The sequence below is a fragment of the Neolamprologus multifasciatus genome, chromosome 4, assembly GCF_963576455.1.
Source record: "Neolamprologus multifasciatus chromosome 4, fNeoMul1.2, whole genome shotgun sequence".
NCBI classification, from domain to species: domain Eukaryota; kingdom Metazoa; phylum Chordata; class Actinopteri; order Cichliformes; family Cichlidae; genus Neolamprologus; species Neolamprologus multifasciatus.
In genome coordinates, this window is record NC_140442.1 from 1,267,918 (window position 1) to 1,294,925 (window position 27,008).

The window sequence follows — 27,008 nt, forward strand, 5'->3', positions numbered from 1 at the left end:
ATGTACAAGTACAACAAATATGAAGTACTGGGTGATATATGTGTATATAAATACAGAGCTGCAGAGAAACAGGATTATCAGTGAAAATGTGACGTTTGTAACTTTAAATGTGAGCTGTGCTGCTGACCAGACTCTGTGTTTATCCACAGAACGATTTCTTCAGATTTCTGAACATTTGACTTTAAATTCAAATTTCCAATTTCATTTTATATATTATTATTATTATTATTTATTTATTTATTTATTTCTAAGTTTGGTGATTAAAACAAACCTGAGATGTGCTTTGCTATTATGATTAGCATTAAATTTAAAATTGAAAAAGAAAACTATAATTACCAAACGTCCTTAAGTCTGAAGAAAACAGCACCTGTACAGGTAACTTCAACCTGTGACTTTACAAAGTTTATTTACAGAAATGAACTTTGTTAAATAAATGAGTCTGATTTAGTGAATCCTGATGGACATTCAGATGTTCTTTATGAGATTTGTCTATAAACAATAAATAAATAAATACATTTTAAAGAGCAGTTGTCATCCTCAGTAAGCTGGGGGGGGGGCAAAAAACAAACAAGTTACCTGTTATCCCTGAGAAATACCTGGAAACGAAATAATAATAAAACATGGGTAAAAGTCATTCTTGATGCTCCATAAAGAGATGATCAGTGCAGAAAATTCATGTCAAATATTCAGTTTTAAGTCAAATTTATTAATTCAGGAAGATCTTTGATCAACATGTATTTTGTAGACATGAGAACAAATTATATGCTGCAAAAAAATCAGACACAAAACGAGCCGACGTGAAACTGAGTCACATAAGTGAGGATCAGAAAACAAACAAACAGGCCTGTGGTTGTTGTTGTTTATTAAAAGGCCTCGGCACGGTTAAACACACACTGGTCTAAATGTTAATGAAGTCGTGAATCCTCAAGATGGTATTGTCAGCATAAACAGTGCAGATGTTGTACGCAGGAGGAAGAAGTCCTTTCTTCAGCTGAAAGTGATGCAGAGGTGAAGACGACTGTAAACACTGGAGTAGCTTTGATGTTGGACATCGACGCAGGCTCTGCTGTGCTCGTGGGGGAAAAGGAAGAGCTAACATCAGCTTCAAAACTGACTTTGCAGAATGAAGCTGGACAATATTTACTGTTGGGAACATCGGAAAAACTAAGGCACCTATTAGAGAACCACTGCAAACTTTAATGAACTTAACGAATATATGGAGTGTAGCTCACAGTGTGACGCCTCTGCACCTACAAATATGCTATTTAATAGTCCCCCAATAAGCTGTTTGATAAATATGTAATACTTTGATTCCTTAATATATTCTTAATCAGTGGTTAGCAGATTGGATCCTGACACGATCAATACAGTTAATAAACTGAGTTCATGTGCAGAGTGAATAACAGTGGGCCTAACGTTGATCCCTGTGGGACTCCTTCATCAGAGATGATATAATCAGAACTGTTTTCACTGTTTAAGAAAAGTTGCTTCTCAGTAGCATCGACTTTTTTGTTCCACGTGTGCACAATATAAAAGCTCTTGAACTGTAGAAAACTGGTTATTAGAGATTTAAAATGAGCTCAACCAAATAGAAATGTTACAGAACAGAATTGTGACGATTGCAGAACGCTGGAGACGAACAGTTTGTGCAGAGTGAATAACAGTGGGCCCAATGTTGATCCCTGTGGGACTCCTAAATGAAGCTAATCTTAGAGGATGATTTCTCTGCTCCCTTTAAACCGATTAGCATCATCTTCACACAAACCATTTCTACCTTTTTACATATAGTTTGATCTTTTGTCCTTACAGGTCGGGGTACAGGTTTGCTCCTCGTATGATCTCGTAAACGTCAGTGTGATCATCCTGATTCTTCTTGTGTGGTTTTACGACAAACAGTCGTCGTCTCCCTTCTGATTAAACTTGTTGACGCTTCTAATGTTCATTTCCTCCTTTTTCCATTTAATAATGGATCTGCGTCTGTAAGCTTTTCTGTCAATACGTTCACTCATCTCTTTGTAACAGTCACCGCCCCCCTGCTAATCTGATTGGCTCTGAAGGCAGACGTCACTCGATCGGATTACATTACTCTCCTCTTCCTCCACCAGCTGTCTGATTGGTTGTGCAGCTGTTAGCTGGACCCACATTGCCGTCGGCTTTAAGAATCGCAGGTGGTGAATTTGAGCGTTTGGTGAACAGGCGCAGAGCTCCTCTGCAGATCAGCGCGAACCAGTAAAGCTGGAGAGGCCAGAGCAGGGCCGTCCCCAGGTTACACTGCCATGGGGCCACCAGGGGCACCCGGTACATCGGCATCGATGCATACCTGAAAAACAAGGCAGGGGGCGCTGTGATCAAAGTTACACTCACATTTTAATACTTTTTTTTAATCAAACATTCATGTCAAAGACGAACACTTAAAACTGTAAAACATCGAGAACTATTTTGAATGTTTCTGGTTGTGTCAGGTCATCATGGAGTTTTATATCTCTGAGGCCCCTCTGCTGGCTTCCTAAAGTTAGTCTGAACTCTGAATCCTGCAAAGCTGCGATGAGATGTGGCTCAGACATTCATGAACAACTCGAAGTCAGTTCAAACCCAAAAGAGCAAATTTTAATACCAGAATAATTACACGACAGCGATTAGTAAATGAGTTCAGTTTCTCTGCAGTGTGACAATGAATCATCTTAAAACATGTTTAAGTTTTCTACATAAAGTCAAATGAGTCGAAGACAAGCCGAAAAAAGTTTTACATAAAAATATAATCTGTAAATTTCAAAGTTATTTGGAAGATTTGATCATTTATAAGATTTATAACTGGATAGAAAACAGATGTTATTGGTTTTTTGGGGCGAGCCGAACTGAAATATAAGTTAGACATTTAAAGAAAAATATTCTTTAAATGTCTGATATTTGATATTTTTAACCTTCAGAGGAAAAAGCAGCTAAAAAGTGTCAATCATCAAAACTTCTCAGTTTGTGTGATTCACAGTCGCGCAGCGTTCTGGAAGTTTCTGAGGAGTCAGAAGATTCTCGCTCACAAAGATCAGAGTCATTCTGCGGATGTTGTGGCTACAAGTTTTTACGTACTTGCACTGAACGACGTGTCCTTTGGGCCCGACGTCGAACACTGTAACTGTACTTACTGTGTGACCAACTGTGTGAGATCAGTGTGACGTGTTCGTGACTCACGGTTTTCCTGCTCAGCTGTTCCCGTCTGTGCGTGTGCGGGTCACGCGCCCTCAGCTCAGAGTAAACGGGCTCATTTTTTGTTTGATTATGTTGAATTTTACAAATATCTTAAAATTAAGTCGAACTCATTTAATTTGCTACATAGTTTGATTTTATAACACAAAATAAAGATAAAGTTACACTCGGCTCAGCCTCTGTGTTGGTGTTTAACGTCAGTTTCTATGTGAAACCTGTTTCTCACTGAACACTGAGACACAAACCACGTCCACCTTTAAATCAACTGATAACTAAATGAGATATAAATCCTTATAGATCTGTAATGCTGGGTCATCGTTTCCACAATAAGTCAATAAAGAGACAAAGAGGAAAATGATCAAACAAATATTGATTCATTTTGGGGGCTTTTGTGTTTGCAGATAATCACTGTTGTTTCTGATCATTATTACAAAAGCAGAGGTGGGCGTGGCTTACCTGCCGTAGGCGTAGTACAGGTAGGGAAAGAGTAAGACCCGACAACCGAAGAAGGTGAGCAGCATGACGACGCCGTTCACTTTGTGCAGCAGCGTGTGCTGCTTCTTATACTGAAGACATCATCATCATCGTCATCATCGTCATCATCGTCATCATCGTCATCATCATCGTCATCATCATCGTCATCATCATCATGAAGAGAAACGAGACAGAAAACAAATCATTCATTTGAATAAATAACGACAGGAGACGTCAAACGTGCAGACGGAGCTGGTTAGAGGTGGAAATGTTTCAGAGTTTAGTAATTATGTAACTGCTGATCTTAACAGTCTGTATCTGGCTTTTATGAAACCAGTGAACTTTATTAAATGTGAGATTTTAAAGTCTATATGCACAGATGACAGAACACAAACGATTAGTACTGTGTGAGTAACCACAGTGTGTTTGTGTATTTTCACGGTGAATAAACTGATGTGTTGTCAGCACGTTATTAGAATATGTTGGTTTGCCAACAGCAGCGAGCTGGAAACGACAGTATTTACTTTTATATTGAAAAATGAAAATGTTTCAGTTTAAAGCTGCAGTTATTATTAAGACCTGAACTCTTTCATGCTTTTGTCATTTCTCTGTGATGTTTGGGCTGATTGAGACCTGATGATGTAAAAACAAAGAATTAACAGATTTATTTTTGTTTCTGAGAAAACTGAGATCCATGTATGAGGAGATTTGTTTTAAATTTCGATAGAACGGTGGCAGCATGATGTCATAGGTGGACATCAGGCCCCAGGAGGTTAAAGTGAGACGACAGAATAAAAATGCTTTATTTTAAAAAAGAAAAGGAAAAAAAAAGACTATTTTATCCCAAATCAATTTTAAATGATCTGCTCCACGAGCGTGGAGAGTCCCAATGAGCATGTGCAGAGAAAGCACAGTGCTCATCTTTTCCTGATATTAGAAATGATGGAGATTATAGATTATAGTTCCCCTCAGGTTTCCCCAGAATCAGTCTAAACAGCAGCAGACTCATGCTGCTGAGGGAGACGGTGGGTGGAGGCATACGCCTTTAAAAAAGCAGTGGATCAATTTAGTGTTTAGATTATTACACATTTGGTGCCAGGACAGAGATGATATAATCCAGAATAAACTCAAATGTGTTTCTGAAGTGGGACAGTGAGACGATACACATGCTCATGATTTTAACAGCTGTGCTGCAGAACAGAGAGAAATATAAAACATCCTCATCCTTGAACTTCTATACTTAGAAAACAAATACTTGGCTCAGCACTGTGAAGAACCAAACGGCGTTTATGGTCAGACTGTCAGGGTGAGGACGAGGCGCCGTCACGGCAACGCCCCCAGTTACAAACCGACACACTGACTGAGTGATGATTTGTAAAAGTCTGTCATTTAACTAAAACGTAGATTAATGAATCAATGAGTAAATTATTTAATGAATAAAAAATCAGCCTGGTTCTGTTTCCTTCCCAAAGTGCTGCTCATGGGGGTCATATGATGTGATTAAAGCGCCCTGAGACGCTGCTGTTGTGATTTGGTGCTATATAAATGAAATGAAATTGAAATGAATAGTCGAGTGTAGACTGGCAACCTGTCCAGGGTGAACCCTGCCTCTACAAACAGCTGTGATAGGCTCAGCCCCCCCGCGGCCCTGAGAACGACACGAGGATGGATGGATGGTCCAGTGTGGAGGAGAGAGACGAAAGAAAGAAGGAGAAATGGAAGGACGCCGAAAAGTGCTGAGAACAAAGTGACTAAACGAAAGAAATGCTCAAGCAGCCACAGCAGCACGATGATGGCAGCCATCTGCTGATCACTCAAACACGAGCCACCAAGTTTTCACTCCTTCACATCTTCTAAAGGCAAAAAGGAGCCGGTTCATTTTCCACATCTTTCCTGCCCATTTCCTTTGGAAAGTTCTCCATGATGAACTCTGAATGTCCTTCTGGTTTCCTCTCTATGGGCTCACACTTGTTTTAAGTTTTTGTCAGAGGTGACCCGCCCCTCAGCCTCGTCCTGTAGGAGCGGACTTTCCCTTCAGTGTCCGGCGCCGTGGCGTCAGTGTCTGTTGCGTGGACACTCTGATCTCTGACTCACCCTCCTGGGTCCTCATGTGCTCCGCTAATGAAAGCATCCGTGTTCGTGCTAGCGTTAGCCGCTTGTGGTTTTAGTGTCTCGAGGAGTTTTCTGATTTTCTCGACTGAGCATCGAGGTTTCACATCAAGCAGCAGCCTGCCGTCAGTCTCAATGTGAACGTATCAAGTTGGAACGTTTGACCTCGTGTGTTTTCTTAAATCAATCAGTGAATCTGTTTGATCTTTTTTATGGTAGTCCAGATCAATACTGAACACTGAGCCTAACCATAACTAGCTGTAACCCTGACACTAAAACCACATTTTGAGCATCAAAAACGTCTTCAAACTCGTGGGGACTGGTTTTGGTCCCCATAAGTGTAGCAGACAACTCACAAAGATGTCTAAGCATGCACACACAGACACACACAGACACACACAGACACACACAAGGTTGGAGGGAGGTGGATTACCTGGATCAGGACTTTCCCCAGAGAGACGGACGGGGTGCTGAGCTCAGCCAGAAACAAGACGCCCTGGAAGTAATCACCTTTACCCTGCCTCCACAGCTGACACACACACAGGAAGGAGGAATTTTAATTTAATGTGCACATATTTTACTTTAATAACAGACTGTACAAAGACGATGGATGTAGCCACCATGATGTCACCCTCAACACTGGAAACCCCACAGTGTTAGCATTTTGGAGGTCATCACATTTGGACCACAGGGTCTGAAGAGCGCTAAGTTAGCAGCTAATTCTAGCTAGCTTGGTTATCATAAACTGTATGGGAGCATCACACAGATATTTGCCAATAACAGTCAAGTTACATCCGAATAAAATCTTAGAATTCCACCTAAACTGGAGCCTCAGACGGTCTGTTAGTACAGCAGCCTCACAGCAGACGTATTCTCAGTCAGATCATTAAAAGCGGTCCCCAACCCCCGGGCCTCGGACCGGTACCGGTCCGTGAGTCGTTTGGTACCGGTCCGCGAGAGTTGAGGCTCAGGTGTGAAATGTATAGTTTTCAGGGTTTTTATCGGTTTTCAGCGTTATTTTGTTATCGTTTTTATCGTTAACTCGGTTTTCCTGGGTCTTTTCACGTGTGTTATGAATAAATCTTCTTTTTTTCGGTACCGGTACTAGTTTTATTTTGTTGTATTTATCGCGACACCTTAAAGGCCGGTCCGTGAAAAATATTGTCGGGCATAAACCGGTCCGTGGCGCAAAAGAGGTTGGAGACCTCTGGTCTAGAGGTCCAGTTCAGGGACTTCAGTTAGCTGCAGATACATCCAAAGAGGCCACGCCCCTAAACTTTAAGCCTGAATACGTTTTAAACCGTTTTTATAAAGGAGCAAATGATCTGTTGAGACTAAAGTTTTTTGTAGCACTCGTTGCCACTCGCTGGGACCTCCGGTGGACGTCAGAGGAACTGCAACTTTTGGCACTTCAGTTTGTTTGAACCTCAACAACCTTGCCTACTTCCTGGGACTTTCACCTCCAAAACGACTCCATGTTTTATTCAGTAAGACCTGAAACCAGCGACTGCCACCATCAGTTCATCAGGAAAGTGTTCGCTAAGCTCAGGCATCAGGTGAGCTGAAGGTTAATTTTCTCATAGACTTCTATTCATGCAAAGGTGTCCATCTTTGTGTACAGTCTATGATCAGGGTGGATGTGTCACTCTCAATGTTTGCTGTTGTCATAGTTACCAGAGAGGCGGGGAAGCAGAAGGTCACCATGAAGATGTGGTGCAGCACCATGAGGAACTCGCTGCGCAGGTAACCAATCACCATCAACCCAACGCTTTGGCCCGCCTCCTCGTGACCTTTGACCTGCAGCTTGTGCCGGTAACACAGAAACATGGCGTAGATGTCGTAGGCAAAGTAAGGCGTGGCAAATAAGATGTAAGCATCAGTCAGCCAATGTCTGAGCAGAGAGAGGAGATGGAGGGAGGAGAGAGAGGCTGAAGCAGCATCATTACTTTGATCTCAGATTTAAGACATCGGCTTCATTTAGGCCAGAAACATCCAAGACACCACCCTGTGCTCCAGCTTAACGTTATCTGACCCATACATCCACCCGGGCCTCCTCCCTGCACTCACTTCATGGCTCCAACACTTTGTCACCCGACTTCCTTTACTGCAGTAAGCATGGGCATCCACTAGTGGGCGCTGTCACACTGAAAGGCAAGTAGAAGAAGCTGCAGTTCAGACATGTCTGAGCCTCTTTGGGCACCTTTTCCTCCGTCTTATAAGCAGGTGAATAATTAAAACAATCATTTAGATCTGATTAGACTCTGTTCAACTGTTCTCTTCTTATTTCCAGCTCTAGATTTTCTGTCTTGGAGTCTAAAGCAGCTTTGCATGAATCACACTTAAAAGTAATCCTTCTTTGTCTCACACTGGAGGCTCTCAGGTCATCCTGAAACTAGTTTTTCCTCCCTGTGAGAGAGCTGTCTTTTGATTGGCTGCCCCTCATACACAGCATGTGGGTGAGGCTTCTGTATTATCCCAACTTTGTGACATCACACTGATCCAACAGTTAGAAAAAAAAGAGCTTTTTTCATTACTGTGCACACTGTAGCGTGCGGTGGAGATGAAGCCAGCAGGTGGAGATGAAGCCAGCAGGTGGGGAGCGAATCAGCAACGGCTTCTGACTTTCCAGATGTGCTCATTTATTTAAAGTATCAAGAATAAAAGTGCCACCTCTACCACACATCACCTGAGAGCACACTAGTCCACGTACACACAGAAGAATCCATCACAGAGAGACTGCGAAGAAGAACAAAACGGGGGCGCCGCCATGTGGCGATGCGCTGCATTACAACAGCAACTGTTACAATACACTGAGCTCATGGTCATGTTTAATATGAGCATCAGGAGCAACAGATGTGATGGAAATAAGGAGAACAACATTCATTATGCGGCTCCATCCGTCCACTCCGACCTCCTCCCTGCACGGACGACCAGCAGCACCTTTTCCAACACCACCCTGATACTCCTGATACGTGTGAGTGGATGAAAAGCTCAGCTGTGCAGCAGCCTGAATGCTGAAACGTGTATTGGAGGTTTTTTGGATACTTTTACTGCTGTAAAGCACTGAAACGCTTCCTTCTTTCCTATTTTTGAGATAAAAATGTATTTTTTAAACTGAACTTGCTGCTGAGCTGCAGGTGCACGAACTCCCAGAGTTCCTTGCTGTGATTTGATAAGCAAATGCAGCTCAGACTCAGATTCAAACCTTTGCTCCACTTTGACTGGGAAATGAGAAACCGGCTGACCACCACGGCGCTCCACTGTCGTCCCTCTGAGTTTCATTTCCCATCATGCTCAGCGTGCAGGATTAGTCTCAGACTGAAATAACCCTGCTGCTGCTGCACATTAGGCTCAGATTGTTAATGAGATTATCGGCTGAGCTTTGCTTCATACTGAATCCTCACACTGAGGCTGAGGCCTTTACCTTTTCTCTGCAGCAGCTTTAAATATATTTTTATTCCTGGAGAAAAAAATAATAATAATAATTTAGCTGAATGTTAGAATCAAAAATAAACGTCTAAATTCAAAATAATCTGGGAGGAAACTTTGATGAGAAAAGATTAATAACAATGACACTGTTGATAAATGGACCACAGAGGGAAGGTTTAATTGTATGAAGGTAAAATGATGACGAGACAATAAGAACCAGAGGCGTCCTCACCGGTCCTCGATGACGTCCCTGCAGGACGCCATGATGATGCATCCGGCTGAGGACGCCATGATGGACTGGATGGATGACACCAGGCTGGGAGCACAAACAAGATAATAATCAAATCAGCTGAGCTTTAACTGCACACGTGTCGTATGTTTGTGTGATGCATCTAAATCTGCAAAAAAAGAACAAAATAAAATAAAAGCTTCACATTTAGGTCTCATAAAGGTCCCAGCGAGGAGCTGTTTGAGGTCACAGCTTCCTTATTGTTGGAAAACAAATACTCACATGGACACGTAAAGTCATTAAACCAGTTACAAACAGTGCAAAACACACAACTACAGATACACAATAACTACACAGAGACAAAAAGAGATGAAACTACAAAATGACAGATTTAAAAAACTACAAGATGGCAAAAAAATGATCAACTGAGAAACAATAAGGGACACGACACAAAGACACAAAGAGACACAAAGACACAAAGTGATGACAGCAAACAAAAACAGTCTTGATGCATCTGCAGCTTCAGCTCACAGTGATGAGACTGTGGGACTTCTGGGGGAGTCATCCTCCGTAACTCAAACTGCATTTAAGAGAAACAAGTGTGATGTCCTCTGACGTGTGTGTGTTCCTACCGTGTTGACACGACAGCGGCGTCCCCCTCGCTCCATCCCATCAGCTGTTTGAGAGCCTGTTTGGACACGAGGAAGAGTCCTGGGAAGAAGACGGACCCGGCAGCCACGAGGCCCCACATGGCAACACACGTCTCAGACGTGTGTGTGTGTGTGTGGCTTTACTCTCCCGCTCCCGTGGATGTGGGAGGTTAGGAGAGCACGGGTTGGTAGGAGTGGTTTGGGGGAGGAGCCTCCTGCTGCCACCTGTCAGAGGTGTGTTGATGGGAGAGGATCTGCAGGAAGCAGGTTTCCTCCAGGTGACTCGTGTCATTTGATTATTTGCAAATCAGTGTGAAGTACGAGCAACGCTTTGTTCACAGGTGGGCCTCACCTCGAGGAACGTCCTCGTAATCTGCTCAGAGTAACTGGGACAGGAAAATACATTTCAAATTAAAAGGCTGAGTTTGACCCACCACCTGCGTGGGTGAGTGGGCTCCTCCCACAATCACCTGCAGTTAGTGGGGTCAGGTTACCTGGTGCCTGTAGGTGTGAACGGCTGTTGGCTGGAGACTGATTTTCTGAATGTGATGCTTTCATCATCATTAACTAATTAAAGCTGAACAAGCTTGGACGTCACTTTGTTTTATAGATAATAATGAAAAAATAGTTTTCTTTTCATTAGAAGTAAAACGATGTGACATCAGCCTGAAAAAAGTGAAACTACACTTGAATGACATGTTGTGTCCTCACAGGGAGATAAAGTCAATTATTATGAATGAAAGTGTGCACGTGTCTTCATTCTGTGACGTTCATGTGAGAAGTTCTTAAACACAGATGCAGATCAAACAGCAGCTGAACGAGTATTCATGATTTTACTTGATTAAAGCATCAGTGCTGCAGTATTAAAACTCTGCTGACAAACTGAAGCCAATCAAGTCTGAACAAATATTTACATCCGTCTGCTGCAACTGTAGAAGCTCCAACAGGACACGTTCCCGTTATCACCGTTTAATGAGTAATGAAGCATTTAGTCATTTTTAACAATCTTTTTAACTCTTTAGTTTTACATGAACGACTGTTTCCAGATGAAAAACATGGAGCCTTCTGCACACAGGTGCAGGTAGATGTGAAGCAGAGAGGAGGGCGGAGCTTTCAGGTGTGTGATATCGGCCTAAAGGTTAAAGTTCAAAGTCTGTTTCCCTGAGTTATTTGTCTGAACGAGCAGATAAGAGACTGTTTAACTTTTACTTCTTATTGTAGTCGATTTGTGATGATTATGGAGACACGAGCCTCAGTTATTGAACCATAACTGGGTCACGACAGGCCGAGCACGTTTAAGTTTATAGTTGGCGCTGAGCAAAGTTCATGAAACTAGAAATGAGAGGGATTTATTTTACTGTCAGACTTCTGTGACTTCAACAGATGAATTCTTATATTATTAATGATAAATGCGAGCAGGTGAAAGGAGGAGTCAGTAGAAGCAGCTCAGAATAAATGAGTGAATCAGAGGGAGGCGAGGGAGGTGGAGGAGTTTAAATACGAGCCACCAAAGAGAGGTGGAGACGAGTGTGAGAGCTGATCTGTGACAGGAGGAGAGCAGCAGGAGGAAAGGGAGGGTCTAAAGACCTGCTGGGGTTCAGAGACGGAGGAGGAGCTGAAGATGTTGGACAGCAGGGACGGGACCAGAAACGAGTCCATCAGAGGGACAGCTCAGAGTCAGGGACGGTCTGAGCATGTGCAGAGGAGGGAGGGTGGAGGATGAAGAGGGGGACCTCAGGGGAGGTTTGTGGATGATCCTCTGTGGCGCCACCTAAAGGAAGCAGGTCGTGACCACTTTGTAAATTTATACACACACACTGCTCAAAACATTACAACAGGGGAGGGAACTCGAGGCCTCGAGGGACGGCGTCCTGCAGGTTTTACGTGTGACCTCAGTCTGTCCTGAAGTTCTCCAGAGGCCTGGCCATGAACTAATCATGTGATTCGTGTGTGTTGACCCAGGGTGACATCAAACCTGCAGGCCTGGAGCTCCTCAGCCCTGCTGTAAAGTGTTTCTTTATTTGTTGGAGCAGAGTCACATGACTGAGGAAAGCCGACGTTTCAAAACTGGAACGACGACATGAGATCCTGCAGCAGCTGAAATGTTCCTTTAATGAGGCGCAGAGGAAACGAGCCAGAGTTTTATCCAGTGTCCATTTATTTATGTTTCTGTCATTCACTACTTTAACTCTAAACATTTTTTTAAGAAATTCAAGTATTTGTTGGGAACACAAGTCAAAAAAAAAAAAACTTTGCTAAAACAAAGACAAAAACATCTTTTTTAAAACATCATATTTAGAATAATCAACACATCAAGTTTCTTTTCATAGAAGAAAAACGAGTCTAATCTCTACAGCAGATCAGCCGCCGCCGCGCTCCGTCCACCCGGCGGCTGATCTGAGAACAGTGCAGGGAGGGAAAGACCAAACACGGGTCGCCTAAGCTGGAGGACCGCTACGACCACGACGACAGAAACGAGGAAAGAGACGAGTCCGGAGGGAAAACGCCCGAGTGACCACGCGTCTCTCTTTTAGTCGCTGCGAACATCTGCTGAACATCTGCAGGCTGGAGAAACGTTCATGATGGAGACGACCGTCATCGCCCTTTAACACAAATATGATTTGTGACCCAAACGTGCTGTTTGATATTTATGTCACATGATGGTCGTGTTTGTTTACCTGCAAGCAACCCGAGGCTGCTCGGACCTGATTGGTCAACACAAACCAAAGTGTGAGTCTCTGGACGAGTGACACGATCACGCCGCCAAAAATAAACGTCGTTTTTTTAAGAACACAAAATTGTTTCCTTGAGTTTCTTTAAGTTTCCTAAACGGCCGTTTATTATTGAGTTCACTGTAACAACCTGCAGACGTCTGCGGCGCGCTGCAGTGACACAACGCTAACATTCAAAGAAACGAACCAATCACACGACCTCCTGACGACGCGTCGGCGCCACTAATCTGTTCGTGCTCGTAATTTATAAGGAGGCTGAAAAAGAATCTTCATGATGAACGATGTCCTCACACAGCCGAGCCTGCGCTGAGGAAGAGAAGTTGGGCGTGAGGTGGAAGGAAACGCCTTTGAGGTTAAGGTCAAAGGTCAAAGGTCTTCACACAGAATTCCTCTGCAGGACAAACCAACCAGCAGCAGCGTTTCGGTCATGTGACTGAAGTCAGAGCTGCACACGTGCAGGTGGGTTGTTGTTGTTGTTTTAAGGGGACAGTTACGTAAACGTTCTCGTCTCCGGACTCGCGTAAAAAAAGAAAAACCCCAGAAAATCTAATTCGATCACAACAAACAAAAACAAAATAAAAGCCTGCTAATAAAATCACTTCCTAAAGATGAATTAAATAAAACGACCACAAAAGGTTTTCGTCATCTTCGACAAACTCAACCATTGCACAGCATTCAGACCCAAACGCTCTCCGCGGGGTAATAAATATACACATGCAGATATACAAGTCGCCCTCCGCGTTTCCACGGCGACGCAAGCTGAGGTTTCAGGGGTTCCAAGAAAGTTTAAAGAAACCAGGAGCGGCGAGGACGCCCGATCCCACCGAACCCAGGAAGCGAGGCACCGCGAGCTGTGGGTTCCCGCCGAGTCTTCGCGTCGCGAAGTTCGTGAAACGACCAAAAACAAACTTCGGCTGCTTCGTCGACCCTCAGATCCTAAAAAGCTTCTTTGCAGTCACACGGCACTAAATGGGTGGGGGAGGGGCTGCCAATCTCCAATCAGAAGCAGGCTGATGGATTACACGTCCTCAGACGTCAGCCGGCTGCTTCCTGATGGGATTTTTCCTTTTTCTTTACAACAAAACGAGAAACTGAAATTATTAAACTACTGAGAACATCAGGATTATTAATCTGCTGCTTTCACACACAGTGAAATCTGAGCCGTGTGCTTCAGCTTTAAACAGGCGTGTGAAACAGCAGCTAAAGCGGCGTCTGCTTTATTAGCGCGTTACCAAAACCACCAGCGGGCCCCTCAGACTGAAGGCCTGCAGGCTTGCGACCAATCACACTTCAGGAGAGCCGTGAGCATCAGCTGATCGTCGACGCTTCAACGTTTTTAATGGTTTTGAAGCTACAAACATACGACTCCGCTTCCTGTCTGCGGCCGACACAGGATGGAGTGGTACAAGATAAATCAGGAGCTTTTACTCTGAAAATCCTCGTGAATATTTTCGGTCTTGTTCCCACCGCAGGACCGAGAGCCTTTTGAGGAACTCGGGTCATTTATCTGCGTTTCCTCCACAGGAGTCCAAACAAAGCCCAGAAACTCCCTTCAGCCACTTCCTGAACATCCCAGCTCCGAATCCTCCATCTGATGTTTTTGTAATTCTCATTTTGGCCACAAGGAGACGACGAGCACACAGACTGCATTTAAAAGATGGATGTTGCTGCTGCAGACGCCGTTTGGTTAGTGAAGTCCCGTTTTTCACTCGTGCTTTTAGGCGGGAACGATCCGACTGAAAACAGCACATCCCGCTGAGCCTCAGATCACCGTGACGACCATAAACGACGAACCTTCATGTTTTATTCAGACGAGAAGCTGAGACCACAAACAGGAAAATGTTCGCAGAGCGACGCGCTTCTCTACAACTAACGCTTCCTGCAGCTAGGAGTCGCCCCCTGCTGGCCATTAGGAAGAATGCAGGTTTAAGGCACTTCTGCAGCGCGTTTTACAACATGCACAAGTGCCATTTAGCGCAGCACTTCCTGCGGCTGAAAACAAGTGTTAGAAAGAAAAAACTAAAGAGGGAAGCTGGAAAGACTCGTTTTCATCCTGACAAACACTTCAGATCAAACTAATCTGAGCTTCCAGAGTTCAGTAAAGGAACCGAGTTCTCAGATTTAGACGTGGGAACCCGATTACAGGCTGAAGGACGGTTCCTGGGTTCTTGGGACCTTTAGGCTCCTGGGTGGTGGAGGAAACGCACCGCTGCCGTCCCGTTAGCACACCGGGGTAACACCGCCGCCTCCTTTTGTGGTTTCACACAGTTCATCTACGAGGACACCTGAGCCTCCGCCTGACACGGGGAAACAAAAAAACAAAACAAAAAAACCCCAGCAGCATTTCACCCACAGCGTCCCGTCCACACCGACTCAGAGCGAGCACGAGGTAAAAGTCACTGAATCTGGAGGAATGATGGGAAAAGTGGTTTCATTTCCCCTCCAGTTTATTCTTTTATAGAGGCTTTTATTTTTCCAGGGATTGAGGTAACCTGCCACGGTGGAGACACACCCCTGTCAAACACTCAATAAATTAAAAGAAAACGTCACCGCCGTCACTTCCTCTTCCTGTTAGCGAGGGCGGAGGAGGCGAGCGGGGAAGTGTCAGAACACACGCTGAGACGGGAGGGAAAAGTCCGCATTAGGGGAGAAGCTGCCAAATATCTGCAGATCTCTTTCTGATCAGAACACCGCATCAGACGACTAAAAGCAGTCACAATTTCCTGTCGTCCTTTTCAAAATAAGAGTCTGCCACCACACAGCCTGGAGAAATGAAGCTGAGGACGATGAATTCCTGATTAAACTCCTGCTGGACGAGGGTGAAGGGTGCTCGAACACACGAACCAAACAGCTCGCTGGGGAGAGGTGGGGGGGCAAAGGTAACCGTGTGCAGAAACACCTGTTGGTTAAAACCTGCTACATCTGTGAAATTGCATTATCATCACCATGCGGACGCCAAGAAGACGCCGCGAGGTGAAAACACAGTGAGTGATGTGGTATTTATAAAGAAAGGAAACAAAGACCTTGGCGATGTTTGGCGGGCGATGACGTCATACCGACCAACCCATTACATCGTAGGCAGCCCCGCCCCCCACCGTGTTTATCGCCTTTTCGAATGGATCCGTATTGCACAGGCTGGAATGACTTCAAACATCAACTAAGCATCGAATCTACCAAACAGTTAAAATCTTTAAAGTCTCTACGAACACATGAAAATCCAAATCCAGTTCACTTCCTGTGTCTCACGTCAGCAGCTTTTTTTTCCTTTTTTTTTCATAATTTGTTTTTTTTTGTTTGTTTTCTTTTTTAAGTTCAGCACCGAAAAACGCCGAGCGTCAGAAGTTTGGGTCGAATCACAGGGGAGGAAATATTTGAGGTTTTTCACGAGGTCCTGATGTGGGCGGGTGTGACGTTCTCCTCCAGGTGAAGGGGAAAAAAAGAAGAAGAAGAAGAAAAGATGACCCAAACTCTTCAGTGCTTTCAGATGCCACAGCCAATGAAATCCCGTCTCTAACTGCCGTCGCTCCTCGAGATGCAGAGGAGCGGCGTTCATCTCTCCTCCTTCCTGGACACCTTAGAGGAGTGCCACGCAGTGGACCTGTGGAAACAAAGGGCAGGGCGACGTCACAGTCCTCCTTAAAGAGACAGACGCTCATTTTTCTGTTAGAGACAACACTGAGGTCACCTTATTCAATTTAATGTAAACAGCACCAAACCACAACAGCAGCCTCCTCAAGGCGGTTTATATTGTAACCCCAACAATCAGACGGCCCCCTACGAACACTTGGCAACAGTGGGAACAAAAAAACTCCCTTTTAACAGGAAGAAAGCTCCAGTAGAATCAGGCTCATGTGTGGAGGAGAGATTAATAATTACATGCAGAGGTGTATAAACAGGGATTAAGGGAGAAGTCAAAGGAGCTTGGAGAGAAAAGCGTCTGGACTTCTTTAAGTTGCTTGAAGACGTTTCACCTTCATCCGAGAAGCTTCTTCAGTTCTAAGGTCAAATGGTGGAGGGTGGCAGGTTAAAACCCTGTGGGAGTGCCCCCCCCCATGAGGGACAATGGGATCTGGGACTCTCCACCATTTGACCCTAGAACTGAAAAAGTGTTTAAGACTTAAAAGTTGAATGAAGAAAACGCCTGTATGAGCTGCACTCGGTGACAGTAGGAATAAAGAACTCCTAAACAGGAAGAGACCACAAACAGAGCCGGATCAGGCTTATCTTGTAGTTTTGAATCTATGTTATCAGTTTCAGCACAAACGCATTGATTTTAACGTCGCCTTGTTTTCCTCAACCCACCCTGAAGTCCTGCCCTCCTCATCCTCCTCACCTGATGAAGGTCTTGAAGGCAGCACTCTGAGGATTGATGCACAGCGGCACCCGTTTGCCCTGCTGGTGCTCCGTGATGAAGCGATGGATCAACTCTGAGGACAGAAACGGGATCATCAGTCGCCATCAGTCACAAACATCACAAAGGAAGCTTACAGCTGCTCTTCGTTTTCATGCTACGGTTCCAGTTATGGAGGACAAACTGCAAAAATCGTTATATATTTAAAAAACAAAACAAAACAAAAAACACAGTGTACCACACACACACACACCACAAAGAATAATAAAATATATAAATTAAATATGGTATTATAGAAAAACAAATAATTTCAAGAGTTTCAAATCATCTCGATGATGATTTCACCAGGTTTAGACCTCCACACTTTCACAGTGAAGGCTACTGCTCTCTCACAGAGTTACTGTTTGTTTGTAGGGCTTTTATTATGAAAGGTAAAGAGGATGTTTGTCAAAGACTTGTTTGACATCAATCACCTGCTGCTGGGAAAATTAAAGTAAAGACCTGTGACAAACATTACGTTCTACGGCTCGGCCATATCATACCGTTCACGGTAATACCGCTACAATGTTGGGCAACGATAAGAAAATGAAATATCGCGATAGCGTATGGGTAAAACGCGCATGCGCAGTGCCTTTGTTTTCATACGCACATGGCCGAAAAAGCATGGCAGCAACAGAGAATGAGAAGGGAGAAAGCGGATCGTTGAGTGAAACAGATGAACCTGAACTGGTTTGTAAAAATGCTGCAACTTCAGTGATGTGGAACTGGTTTGTGTTTGTCCGTCAGAGACACAACAAAGCACTTTTTTTGTAGAACATGCAAGCGGGTCGTCGTTATTGCCGTATCTGTCAGACTGCGGTGCTCGTAAATCTGGGAGTGATCTGGGTCCTAAACTCCGTCTCTTCAGGTCCCAAAGTCAAACGAACACTGCAGCATCACTGAGAGTTAAAAACTGTCTAAATTCTTTCATCTGTAATAAAATGATCAGCGTTGCTGCTTTACCAGGTGTAACAATGAAGTTTAACATCCAGGCATCCATGAAAACAGAATTTATTACACTTAATGGAGTTAGACGTTAGCAGGAAGCTAGCGGAAGTTAGCTCGCTAGTTAGCTAAACACGATATAGCATGTTCTGACTGAGAGATTTCTGAAAAAATTCAAACGTACAGCTCTGTCACTTCCAACATAAATGAAGACAGAAAACTAAACAGCAGTGACGTTTGTAAGGTTACTGAAGTTGGGCTAGCTGGTATATAATGATGTGCTACGTGATCGCTAGCGACACAGCTATGTTAGCATAAACACAGTGAAGCTGGAGGATGAACGCTAACTTTTTTCCACTGATAAAAGTTAACGTGAGGGTTCCTGATGGTTAGAGACAAACGCAATCGCATGGCAGGATGCTGTAAACGGACCAAACTTCAGTCAGGAGAACAACTGAGATAATCCATCCACAATACGAGGTTAGTCATTAATATACTGCAACAACATGGGAACAGAGCAGCTGTGATAGAATACAGCATTAATGAATCAATGGTACAGAAATGGAGGAAGCAAGAAGAATGAGTAAAGTTTGATTTATCTGACTGCTTTGTTTTGTGTGTCTTATAATCTCGTGCACCTTATGGTCCGAAAAATACGTATTTGACTTTTTTATTTGGCACACTGCAGTTTAATGTAGCAAACTCTTTTTAACTTCAGTGGATATTATACATGGTTATGCTCAGGATATGTCAGCACATTTCAACTGGAAATGCCTTTTGGTTAAACTTTCAGCAAAGAATTTGCATTTGCACTATTAAATGTTTATATAACTTTAATGCACATAAAAAACAGCTGCTTGTTTCAGTGAAATAAATGGATGTTTTTTGCACTAGTAAAGTTGTGGAGTTGTATTTTTTCTCGCATCAATTATATCATCAGTTATATCGTTATCGCAAATTTTCAAATATATCTCGTGATAAATATTTTTGCCCATGTCGCCCTGCTCTATACGTGACCCAGAGCGAGTCGCGCTCAGACTGCCGCCAAAGGAAAGCATCACGGTGCCGCCGGCGTACCTTTTCCCTGCCACACTGACAGCAGGCTGTTCTCGTAGCTGTGGCTGAACGGACGTTCAGCGACCGGCTCAAAGTCCCGGGTGTAAACTCGCCCGCTGGGGACGGAGTAGCAGCACTGACACATGCAGGTGTGGTAACGCAGACGCCCTTCGTCCAGGTAAGGGTGGGAGAGGGCGTCGCTGCCCGAAATCCTCTTCGCCTGAAGAGAAGAGCAGAGGAACAGTGAATAATTCTCCAGCTGACGGATTCAGGTGAGACCTTCACCTGCAGTCACATGACCAAGCAGCAGCAAACCTCACTGAGCTGAAACTTCTCTCTGATTGGTCCTTCACAGGTTCACTCTGAGTGCTGATTGGCTGCAGAGGCTCACCTGCATGCATATAAAGCCAGAGAGGGCGGAGCATGGGGCTCCCATGCTTTTAGCTTCAGGGCGAAGTCTGAATGCGACAGCGCTGTGTCGCCGCTTCCTGCTCGTCTTCCTCGTCGGGGCTCCGGCGCCTCGTCTCAGGTTTGAATTCTCTCATTTGTGATGTTTAAAGTTCAGCAACACATTTAAATATAACTGCATAACCACAATAACAACATTGACCCCTTACTGCTCCATGTAACACACAGATATACACATTAGTTAGGAAGACGTCTGCTGGGTGGTAAAAGCATGTGAGTGCATTTAGTCTCACAGTTTATTAAAGAGTTTGAATTGTCAAAAACAAACCATTTTAATTTGATGCTTTGTCAACAGAGGGCGCTGATGAGTGTAGAGGAGTACAACATGACAGGACCAAGTACTGAGCCCTGTGCAACACCCTCAAGGAAACTACTAGTGACACACATTCAGGTGTGTCACCTGAACATCTGTCCTGCTGGACTAAAACCAGAGTGACACCTGAGTTTGGCAGTGGATCAACAGTTGTGCTCGATCGTGTCACCACCTTCATGGGAAGGCCGTGCTGCTTTTCATACAGCACAAATATCCACAGACACAAGGCGCAACCTGGGAGTTAAGGTCTCGGTGTGAGCAGAAGATTTAAAATGTCAGACGAGCTGCGTTAAATCCTCTGAGACGAAACGCTAACAAAACAAACATCAGTCCAGTTCCTCCAATGAAAGATGAAAATCTGCACTTCAAGCATCTGTTTGGTTTTTAAATCCACGGTGTTGAGACAACAGCTGTGACAAAAGCACAGCTGTGGAAACATCTGGGCTGCAGTCGTGAGTTACATCACAATGATGCTTATCAGTGGGACAGAAACCTCCTTTTCCTGATTTAACGACAGTTCAAACAGTTTTCTGTGCTGACGTCACCGAGTCGCCTCAGCTGTTGCAGTGAACACTGTCCGGGTTTGTCCTGCATCCACAAAACAGCTTTTCTTCTTCTTCTTCTTTTAAAAAAATCGGTTTAATTTCCTCAGCAGTAAATATGATATCTGGTAACAGGAAGGCCAAACTGTGACGAGCTGGTGTTACTTACAAGTCCACAAGACCCGCTCGCCAAATCACTCGCCAACGACTAAAAACCCAGATATTTACCGCCATCATGCTCGCTCTCTTCCGAGCTTCCTGCCAGGGTCGCCGACTCCTCTTCCTTCTTCTAACATCTAGAGACTTGTAGCCAATGGCGTGTGCCGCTCACCAAACTTACACCCTGAAAGAAGCGGCGAGGGCACCGAGCTGACCTCCCCGTTACAGGCGATGCGACTTAAAGCTGTTCGTTAGAGTAAAACAGCTGCAGCGTTAATTCAGGCCGAGGCGTCCACGTTCGGGTCACGACAACATTAAACAGAACGAGCAGGTCAGAGGACGACAGAGCGCCGGAGGAGCCGGACGTCAGCGCAGCATCAACTCACCGGATCGAAGACCAGCATCCGGCAGAGGAGGTGCACGGCCTCGTGGGTCGCTCCGTCAGACAGCATGTAGAGCACCGACAGCGACGGCTGAGGAGCAGAAACAGCACGAACAACAAGTCAGACGGAGACGCTGAGACGATCAACACAGAACGAACGCAGCAGAGTCAAAGTTTTAAAACTCAAGTTTAAAAAAGAAACTTTCAGACTTCCTGGTTTAAGTGTTCGTGATCGTCTGTGGTACCAACGTTTCAAACTTCTGTTTGTGTGAATGTGAGTCTGTGCAGAACTTCAGGTCACGTCTGATCTTCCATCAGCTGCTCACTGGTTTAACCTCACTCTCCCGCATTTCCCAGTAAACCCACCTCATCACCTGGCAGACATTTTGGATGTGTAGCGTGTCTGTAAGCGTTACACAACCACCACGCGTTAGCGGGAGCTGCGGGGTGACCGAGTGGGCGGCGGCTGTGAACACACGTGGGTAATAAAAGAAAGCAGCGCGGCAGAGAGCGGCGTGCTGCTGCTCAGCTCACGAGCACACCACGCAGTCACGTACCGGTTTGTGCGGCCCCCTCAGGATGTGGGCCCGGGCGCCCTCGCAGGCCGCTGCCAGGGCCGACAGAGGCGGCGTTCCCAGCAGGTCGGTGATCAGGTCCAGCTGCGACACAGAGACAAACAAAGGTTTGGATTTGGATCATCAGAGCAGCCGTGCCGCCATCTTTAATCCGACTTTCCGCGGCACGACTCAAACACGGATTCTGAGCCGAGTCCACAGGTGAAACTTTTTAACATGTTCATATAAACTGAAGTTAAAGCTGAGAGGTGGATGTACATCAAAAGTTCAAAGGTCAAAGTTACGCATACATACCTGAACATCATCTTAGCCACACCTCTGAACTAACAGGAGGAGGAGCTAACCCTGTCACCTGACTGCACTCTGAACCTGTCATCTGCAGCTTTTTGTGGTTTTAAATGAATGTGTTGCCGGTTGCCGTGGCGCCCGGCGTCTCACCTGCTGAATGGGACTCTGAGCCTGGAAGAGGATGCGTCGCCCCAGCAGCTCGGCGAAGATGCAGCCCACCGACCACACGTCGATGGCCGAGCTGTAGTGGCGGCAGCCCATCAGCACCTCCGGCGCCCTGTAGTACTGCGTCACCACCTCCTGTGTCATGTGACGTGACGGGTCGGGCTCCTCCACGCGCGCCAGGCCGAAGTCACAAATCTGAGCGAAACGGAAAAAACGTCAACAGCTCCGAGTCACTCGAGCAAGCAGCTGATTGGTCTCCTCGTGTTTTGGAAAGGCGGCGACTTTTGTCCCTCCCACGCGGCGTCAGGCCCAAACGCAGCAAAGACGTTTCAACGCCACTAAAATCTGAGTGACTTCCTAACGAGTCGTTTCCTCAGACTCATCGGCTCCTCCTGCTTGGCGTAGAGCTACAAACGCCGCTGTGAGCTGTGGCGTCTCATTGCGCCTAACAAACATCACCTGGTACAGGTCGGAAAAGTATCTGTTCTACGCGTTAATTATTGTAACAACGATCGTGTTTTAAATAAAGCGCCTCATTGTTGTCCTTAAAAAGCTCAAACAGACGCCCTCGTTCAGTCGCTAAACCCCGCCCCTTTTCCACTGCAGTCTCTCCAGTTTCAGCTTTAACTGGTGATTTTATGAGCGGGAGCCGCCTGCCACAGACTGGGGATCTGTGACCCCACCCCCCGATTAAACAGCTGTAATAGGCTCCACCCCCTGGATCATCAGAAAACTGTTCCAACGGTTTAGCCGCCAGCACTGACCGCGGTGGTTTTGCAGGTGTTGATTTTGCATATCGACCGTAGCGCAGAGCAGCACAGGTTACCATGGCAATGTACTTGGTAACAAGCGAACCGCCTTCGTAACCCCGGTAACCAGGCTTCGCGGCCTCTGATAGGTGCGTGCGGCGTTACCTTGAGCAGGCAGTTGCTGTTGACCAGCAGGTTTCCGGGTTTGATGTCTCTGTGCAGGATCCCAGCCGAGTGCAGGTACTTCAAACCTGGACAGGAAACAGAGGAGGTCAGAGTTTTAAGCCTTTACCTGCTGAACGCTTACAAACGTATCGACACGCGCCGAGGTCGTCGCCTTTATGGAGGAAAGAGTTAAAGTCGTCCTCCTGGTGAGCGACGACGTTTAAACCAGCGGTCCGCTTTATGCCCAACGACATCTTCACAGGCCCGGGGAGCGCTGGTCTAAACCACCAGCATCACTGTGACGACTTCTTTCACTCGCCTCCGTTTCTGCTATTCTGCTTCCATCTCGAGACATCACACGCCACCGACCCGCCCGGCGAGGTGACGAGAACAACTAACTCCCAGAACTACAGCAGGAAACTTACTTCCTCCAGTGAAGTTTTAAATTTCATCACTAATCTGAGATTTAAAGGGAAAGATGGCGCCTGCAGCAGGACGCGCTGCTCGCCACAGCTTATGACACCGTCACAGAAAAGTAAACAAAGCGAGGCAGCGAGACTGAACGACTGTTTAAATATAGGCGAGACATTCGGAGGCGGATGATGATCGGCAGCTTTGCCTCTTCAGGAGAGAGATGGACGGTGTGTTTAAATCTCGTACTGAACGCGAGTATGTCGCTCGGCCGTGCGGCGGCGGGACGCGAGAGAGCCGGCTCACCTCGGAGGATCTGGTAGAGGAAGACCTTGATGTGGTCGGTGGTGAGTGGCTGAGGAGACACGATCACTTTGTGGAGGTCGCTCTGCATCAGCTCTGTTATCACGTAGCTGCGGGCGGTGAGCAGTCAAGGAAAAAAAATAAAACGCACACGCTCACGCACGGACCGACCTCCGCCTACACGAGCACGACGCATCGCCCGGCACCGGCCTCCGAGGCGGGGGAGCGCCGGGGCCGCTCAGGAAAAGTGCCGATGTAACATTTTTTAGGAATGATGCACATTAAATATTCATCAGCAGCCTCGTGCTTCACGTCTGCGAGCAGCTGGATTTAGACCGGACACCGGCGGCTAAATTAAGCGAGTTAAAGGAGGACGTGAGGGAGAAGTAAAACTGGGACAGGAGGACTGAAGGATACATCTCCTCGAAGCAGTCGATCTGCGGAGGCTGCAGAATGTCCAGAGCCGACAGAACCTGCACGGAGAGAGAAAAACGCCATCAGCTCAGCCTCTACATCCAAATAAGAGCCTCTTCAAAATAAAAGCGCCCGCAGGTCGTTACATTGTCGTGTTTGAAGAAGCACAGCATCCGCAGCTCTCTGAAGACCCTCTTGCAGGAGACCAGGTTCTGGAAGACGTTGGGCATCTTCTTCAAAGCCACCTTCCGGCCGTCCCGAGGATCGGTCACCGACCTGTGAGGAAACGAGGCGCACGCTTCCTGTCACAGCTAGAAGACAGTCCGTCGACAGTTTAGGGTCGTTCAGTCTGCAGACAAACAGCTGACTGCTGCTCAAAGTCAATAAAGTTACAGTGAGTCACAGGTTCAGCGCAGCCGGAGCGACTCGAGCGCTCGACACAAAGCAGGCCTCAGGCTCACGTCACACACCTGCATCAGCCTCACTGTGAAGCAGAGGCCACGTTCATATGGATGCAGCTGCAAATTAACCGTGTGTTCCTCATATGCTGATGCCAAACCACATACAGGGACGTGCACGCCACGGTGCCAGAAGATCAGGGCCAAACACTTTTACTACGACTGTTTAACAACACGACTCATAAACGTAAACAGGAAGCAGAATTAAAGCTTCACAGTAAAGGTGCTGGCCCCTCTTTGGGCTGCAGCGTCTCTGGTGGACGGCGCTAATCTAAAGACGAAGGAAACAAGCTGCTCGTCTGCACACGGCTTCACGTGGAAAACAGACATTTATAAAAAACACTCAGTGAGGGGAGCTCTGATTGGTCAGTTACATTAAAATGAATCCCTGTATGAGGCCTTTAAACCTCCAATGAGATTATTAGAGTAAACTGAACAGAGTGGAAGACAAAGAGGAGCGGCATCAGCTCCTTTGACCTTTAACCTTTTAATAAATCTTGTTTCACTGAGCCTCTGCACCACGCCATCGCTGCAGGGCAGTGACGCGAGTGTTTCACTCACATTTAGCAGCACATTTCTGAATTAGCAGCCTGTCACAGACCCCCCAGCAGCAGTGAAGATGATGCTGCTGTAGTTTGCGTGGAGCCTCAGGCGGCCGTGGTTTGGTTTACAGTAACGATGTGCAGTTCTCACAAACAGTTTTCCTCTCTCCAGCTCCTGTACCAGCCGTGATGTTTACCTGCCAACGTTCCCGTCGTGAATCCAGCCCGGCTTACATAACAGCAAACACATATTTTTCTAACATGTTCTACACGACCTGTTGACTTATCGGCCCACTGACAACCAATCACACGGTTGGTCAGGTTACAGCTGGGAGGCAAGGCCTCACGCTGCAGCTGTGCAGAGCATCAAAGGTCTAAAACCACTCAAACCAGCTAAACCAGAAACGATCAGAGGCTGGTGATGGCCCCAGATGGAGATGAGGTGATGCCATCTTGTGTGGTGACAGTTTGAGCGCATGTAAACAAAGATGGAGCTGAGTTTCAAGTCTGCACAAACAAGATGGAAGTCGGAGCAGAGGCAGCTTTCTGACAGCAGGACTGAAGCGTGATTACGATCACAGCGTTTTCTTACCAAACAACTCCAAATGCGCCATAACCGATGGGCCGGTCTGGCTCCATCTCTGCGGGGCTCGGCACCTCGCTGGCTGGGTTGCTGTAGGGCTGAGGCACCGCCGCGCCGCCGCCGGTGCTTCCTCCGAGGGCTGTGGGGTGACGAGGGGTCCCTGCCGGGGCGGTGGGTCCGGTGAGGCACGGTGTGGCGCTGAGGCCCGTGGAGGGGGCTCCGCAGGAGGAGCTCACGCAGAAATACTTGTGGCCCAGCTCAGAGCCCGGAAATAGGTCTCCGCACACGGTCTGCCGGCCTGCGCCGTGAAATGCCATCCTCCTCCCGGAGCACCACCCGGACACGGTCGCGTTATCTGCCGCTGCCTGCTGCTGCTAGGCTCGGAGGACCCGCAGCTCCCCGCTAAGCATGCCCAGCCTGTGAAGGAGGCAGACACACGTCAACGCGCTGTGGCTAAAAACACATTTAAACACGTTCACAGGCCGAAGTGTGCTAGTTAAATCCGGGCTAAATCCAGGCCCGCGGCGGAACGGACCTCCGACACAGCCGAGCCGAGCCACCTTTGTTTGTATCAGGCTGCTCTCACCTGGTTAGTGGAGCAGCTAGCATCCCCCGGCTAACTAACGAGTCAGCGTCCAAAAACAGAAATATAAAATAATCCACCCGCTGCTCCATCACCCAGCTCGGCTGCACAGAGACCACAGAACCAACTCAAGCACAATCATCCACACTCACTCTTATTTTTCTTCTAAAACCAATAAAATAAAAACGCGTCCAGGCGTCCGCAGCTAACCAGCTGTTCTGGCTAACCAGTTAACCCCCCCGATGACCCACATAACCATCACCGGCCGGACGAGCTGACCTAGATCGACTAAGAAAGCGAGCTTTCCCCCGCGAGGTCCAAAAATGAGCCTACAAACCTGACTCGGTTAAGCAGCCGATAGCATGACACGGAAACGGGCTTAAAGAAGGCGAGAAAAGCCGAGTTAAATCCTCGAGCTAGCCGGGATGGTTAGCCAGCGGAGCCGCTAGCTGCAGCTAGCTGCGGGCTGCTCACTAGCTGGCCGCGGCGCCGTCACAGGCGGAGAAGAAGCGTCCATATAGGCGGTTTCTCCTCTTTTCCGGGTAGAGGTTCATCCAGCGGCAGGTTCCGAGCGGGGCTTCGACCCAGCAGGGCTTCGGCTCCGGACTACAGCGACAGCTTAGCCCGGCTAGCCTGTAGGAGGAGCAGGTGAAGCCGGATGGGGGAGGGTGGAGGATTTTTTTTTCCCACTCT

The 27,008-nt window shown here is 46.5% G+C and overlaps 2 protein-coding genes across 3 annotated transcripts; both read right to left on the reverse strand.

Annotated features, from left to right (window-relative positions):
• Window positions 1-685: 685 nt before the first annotated feature.
• On the reverse strand, window positions 686-12,101 carry LOC146519393 (ceramide synthase-like). The gene is made up of 6 exons (XM_085156571.1): window positions 10,075-12,101; window positions 9,446-9,529; window positions 7,459-7,675; window positions 6,218-6,313; window positions 3,658-3,767; window positions 686-2,320 (listed from the first exon to the last, which is right to left on the reverse strand). Exons 1-6 carry the CDS (start codon window positions 10,191-10,193, stop codon window positions 2,083-2,085), a joined length of 864 nt encoding a protein of 287 aa, XP_085012697.1. The 5' UTR covers window positions 10,194-12,101; the 3' UTR covers window positions 686-2,082.
• A 1,951-nt stretch (window positions 12,102-14,052) lies between these two features.
• On the reverse strand, window positions 14,053-27,000 carry nlk1 (nemo-like kinase, type 1). 2 transcript variants are annotated; one of them, XM_085156532.1, is made up of 12 exons: window positions 26,653-27,000; window positions 25,742-26,149; window positions 24,296-24,425; window positions 24,153-24,208; window positions 23,739-23,845; window positions 23,022-23,107; window positions 22,093-22,302; window positions 21,637-21,738; window positions 21,084-21,170; window positions 19,237-19,435; window positions 17,158-17,251; window positions 14,053-16,422 (listed from the first exon to the last, which is right to left on the reverse strand). In XM_085156532.1, exons 2-12 carry the CDS (start codon window positions 26,047-26,049, stop codon window positions 16,374-16,376), a joined length of 1,428 nt encoding a protein of 475 aa, XP_085012658.1. In that variant the 5' UTR covers window positions 26,050-26,149; window positions 26,653-27,000; the 3' UTR covers window positions 14,053-16,373. The 2 variants fall into 2 exon arrangements, with proteins under 2 accessions (XP_085012658.1, XP_085012659.1); XM_085156533.1 differs by having other exon boundaries at window positions 26,319-27,000.
• Between the last annotated feature and the right edge of the window lie 8 nt (window positions 27,001-27,008).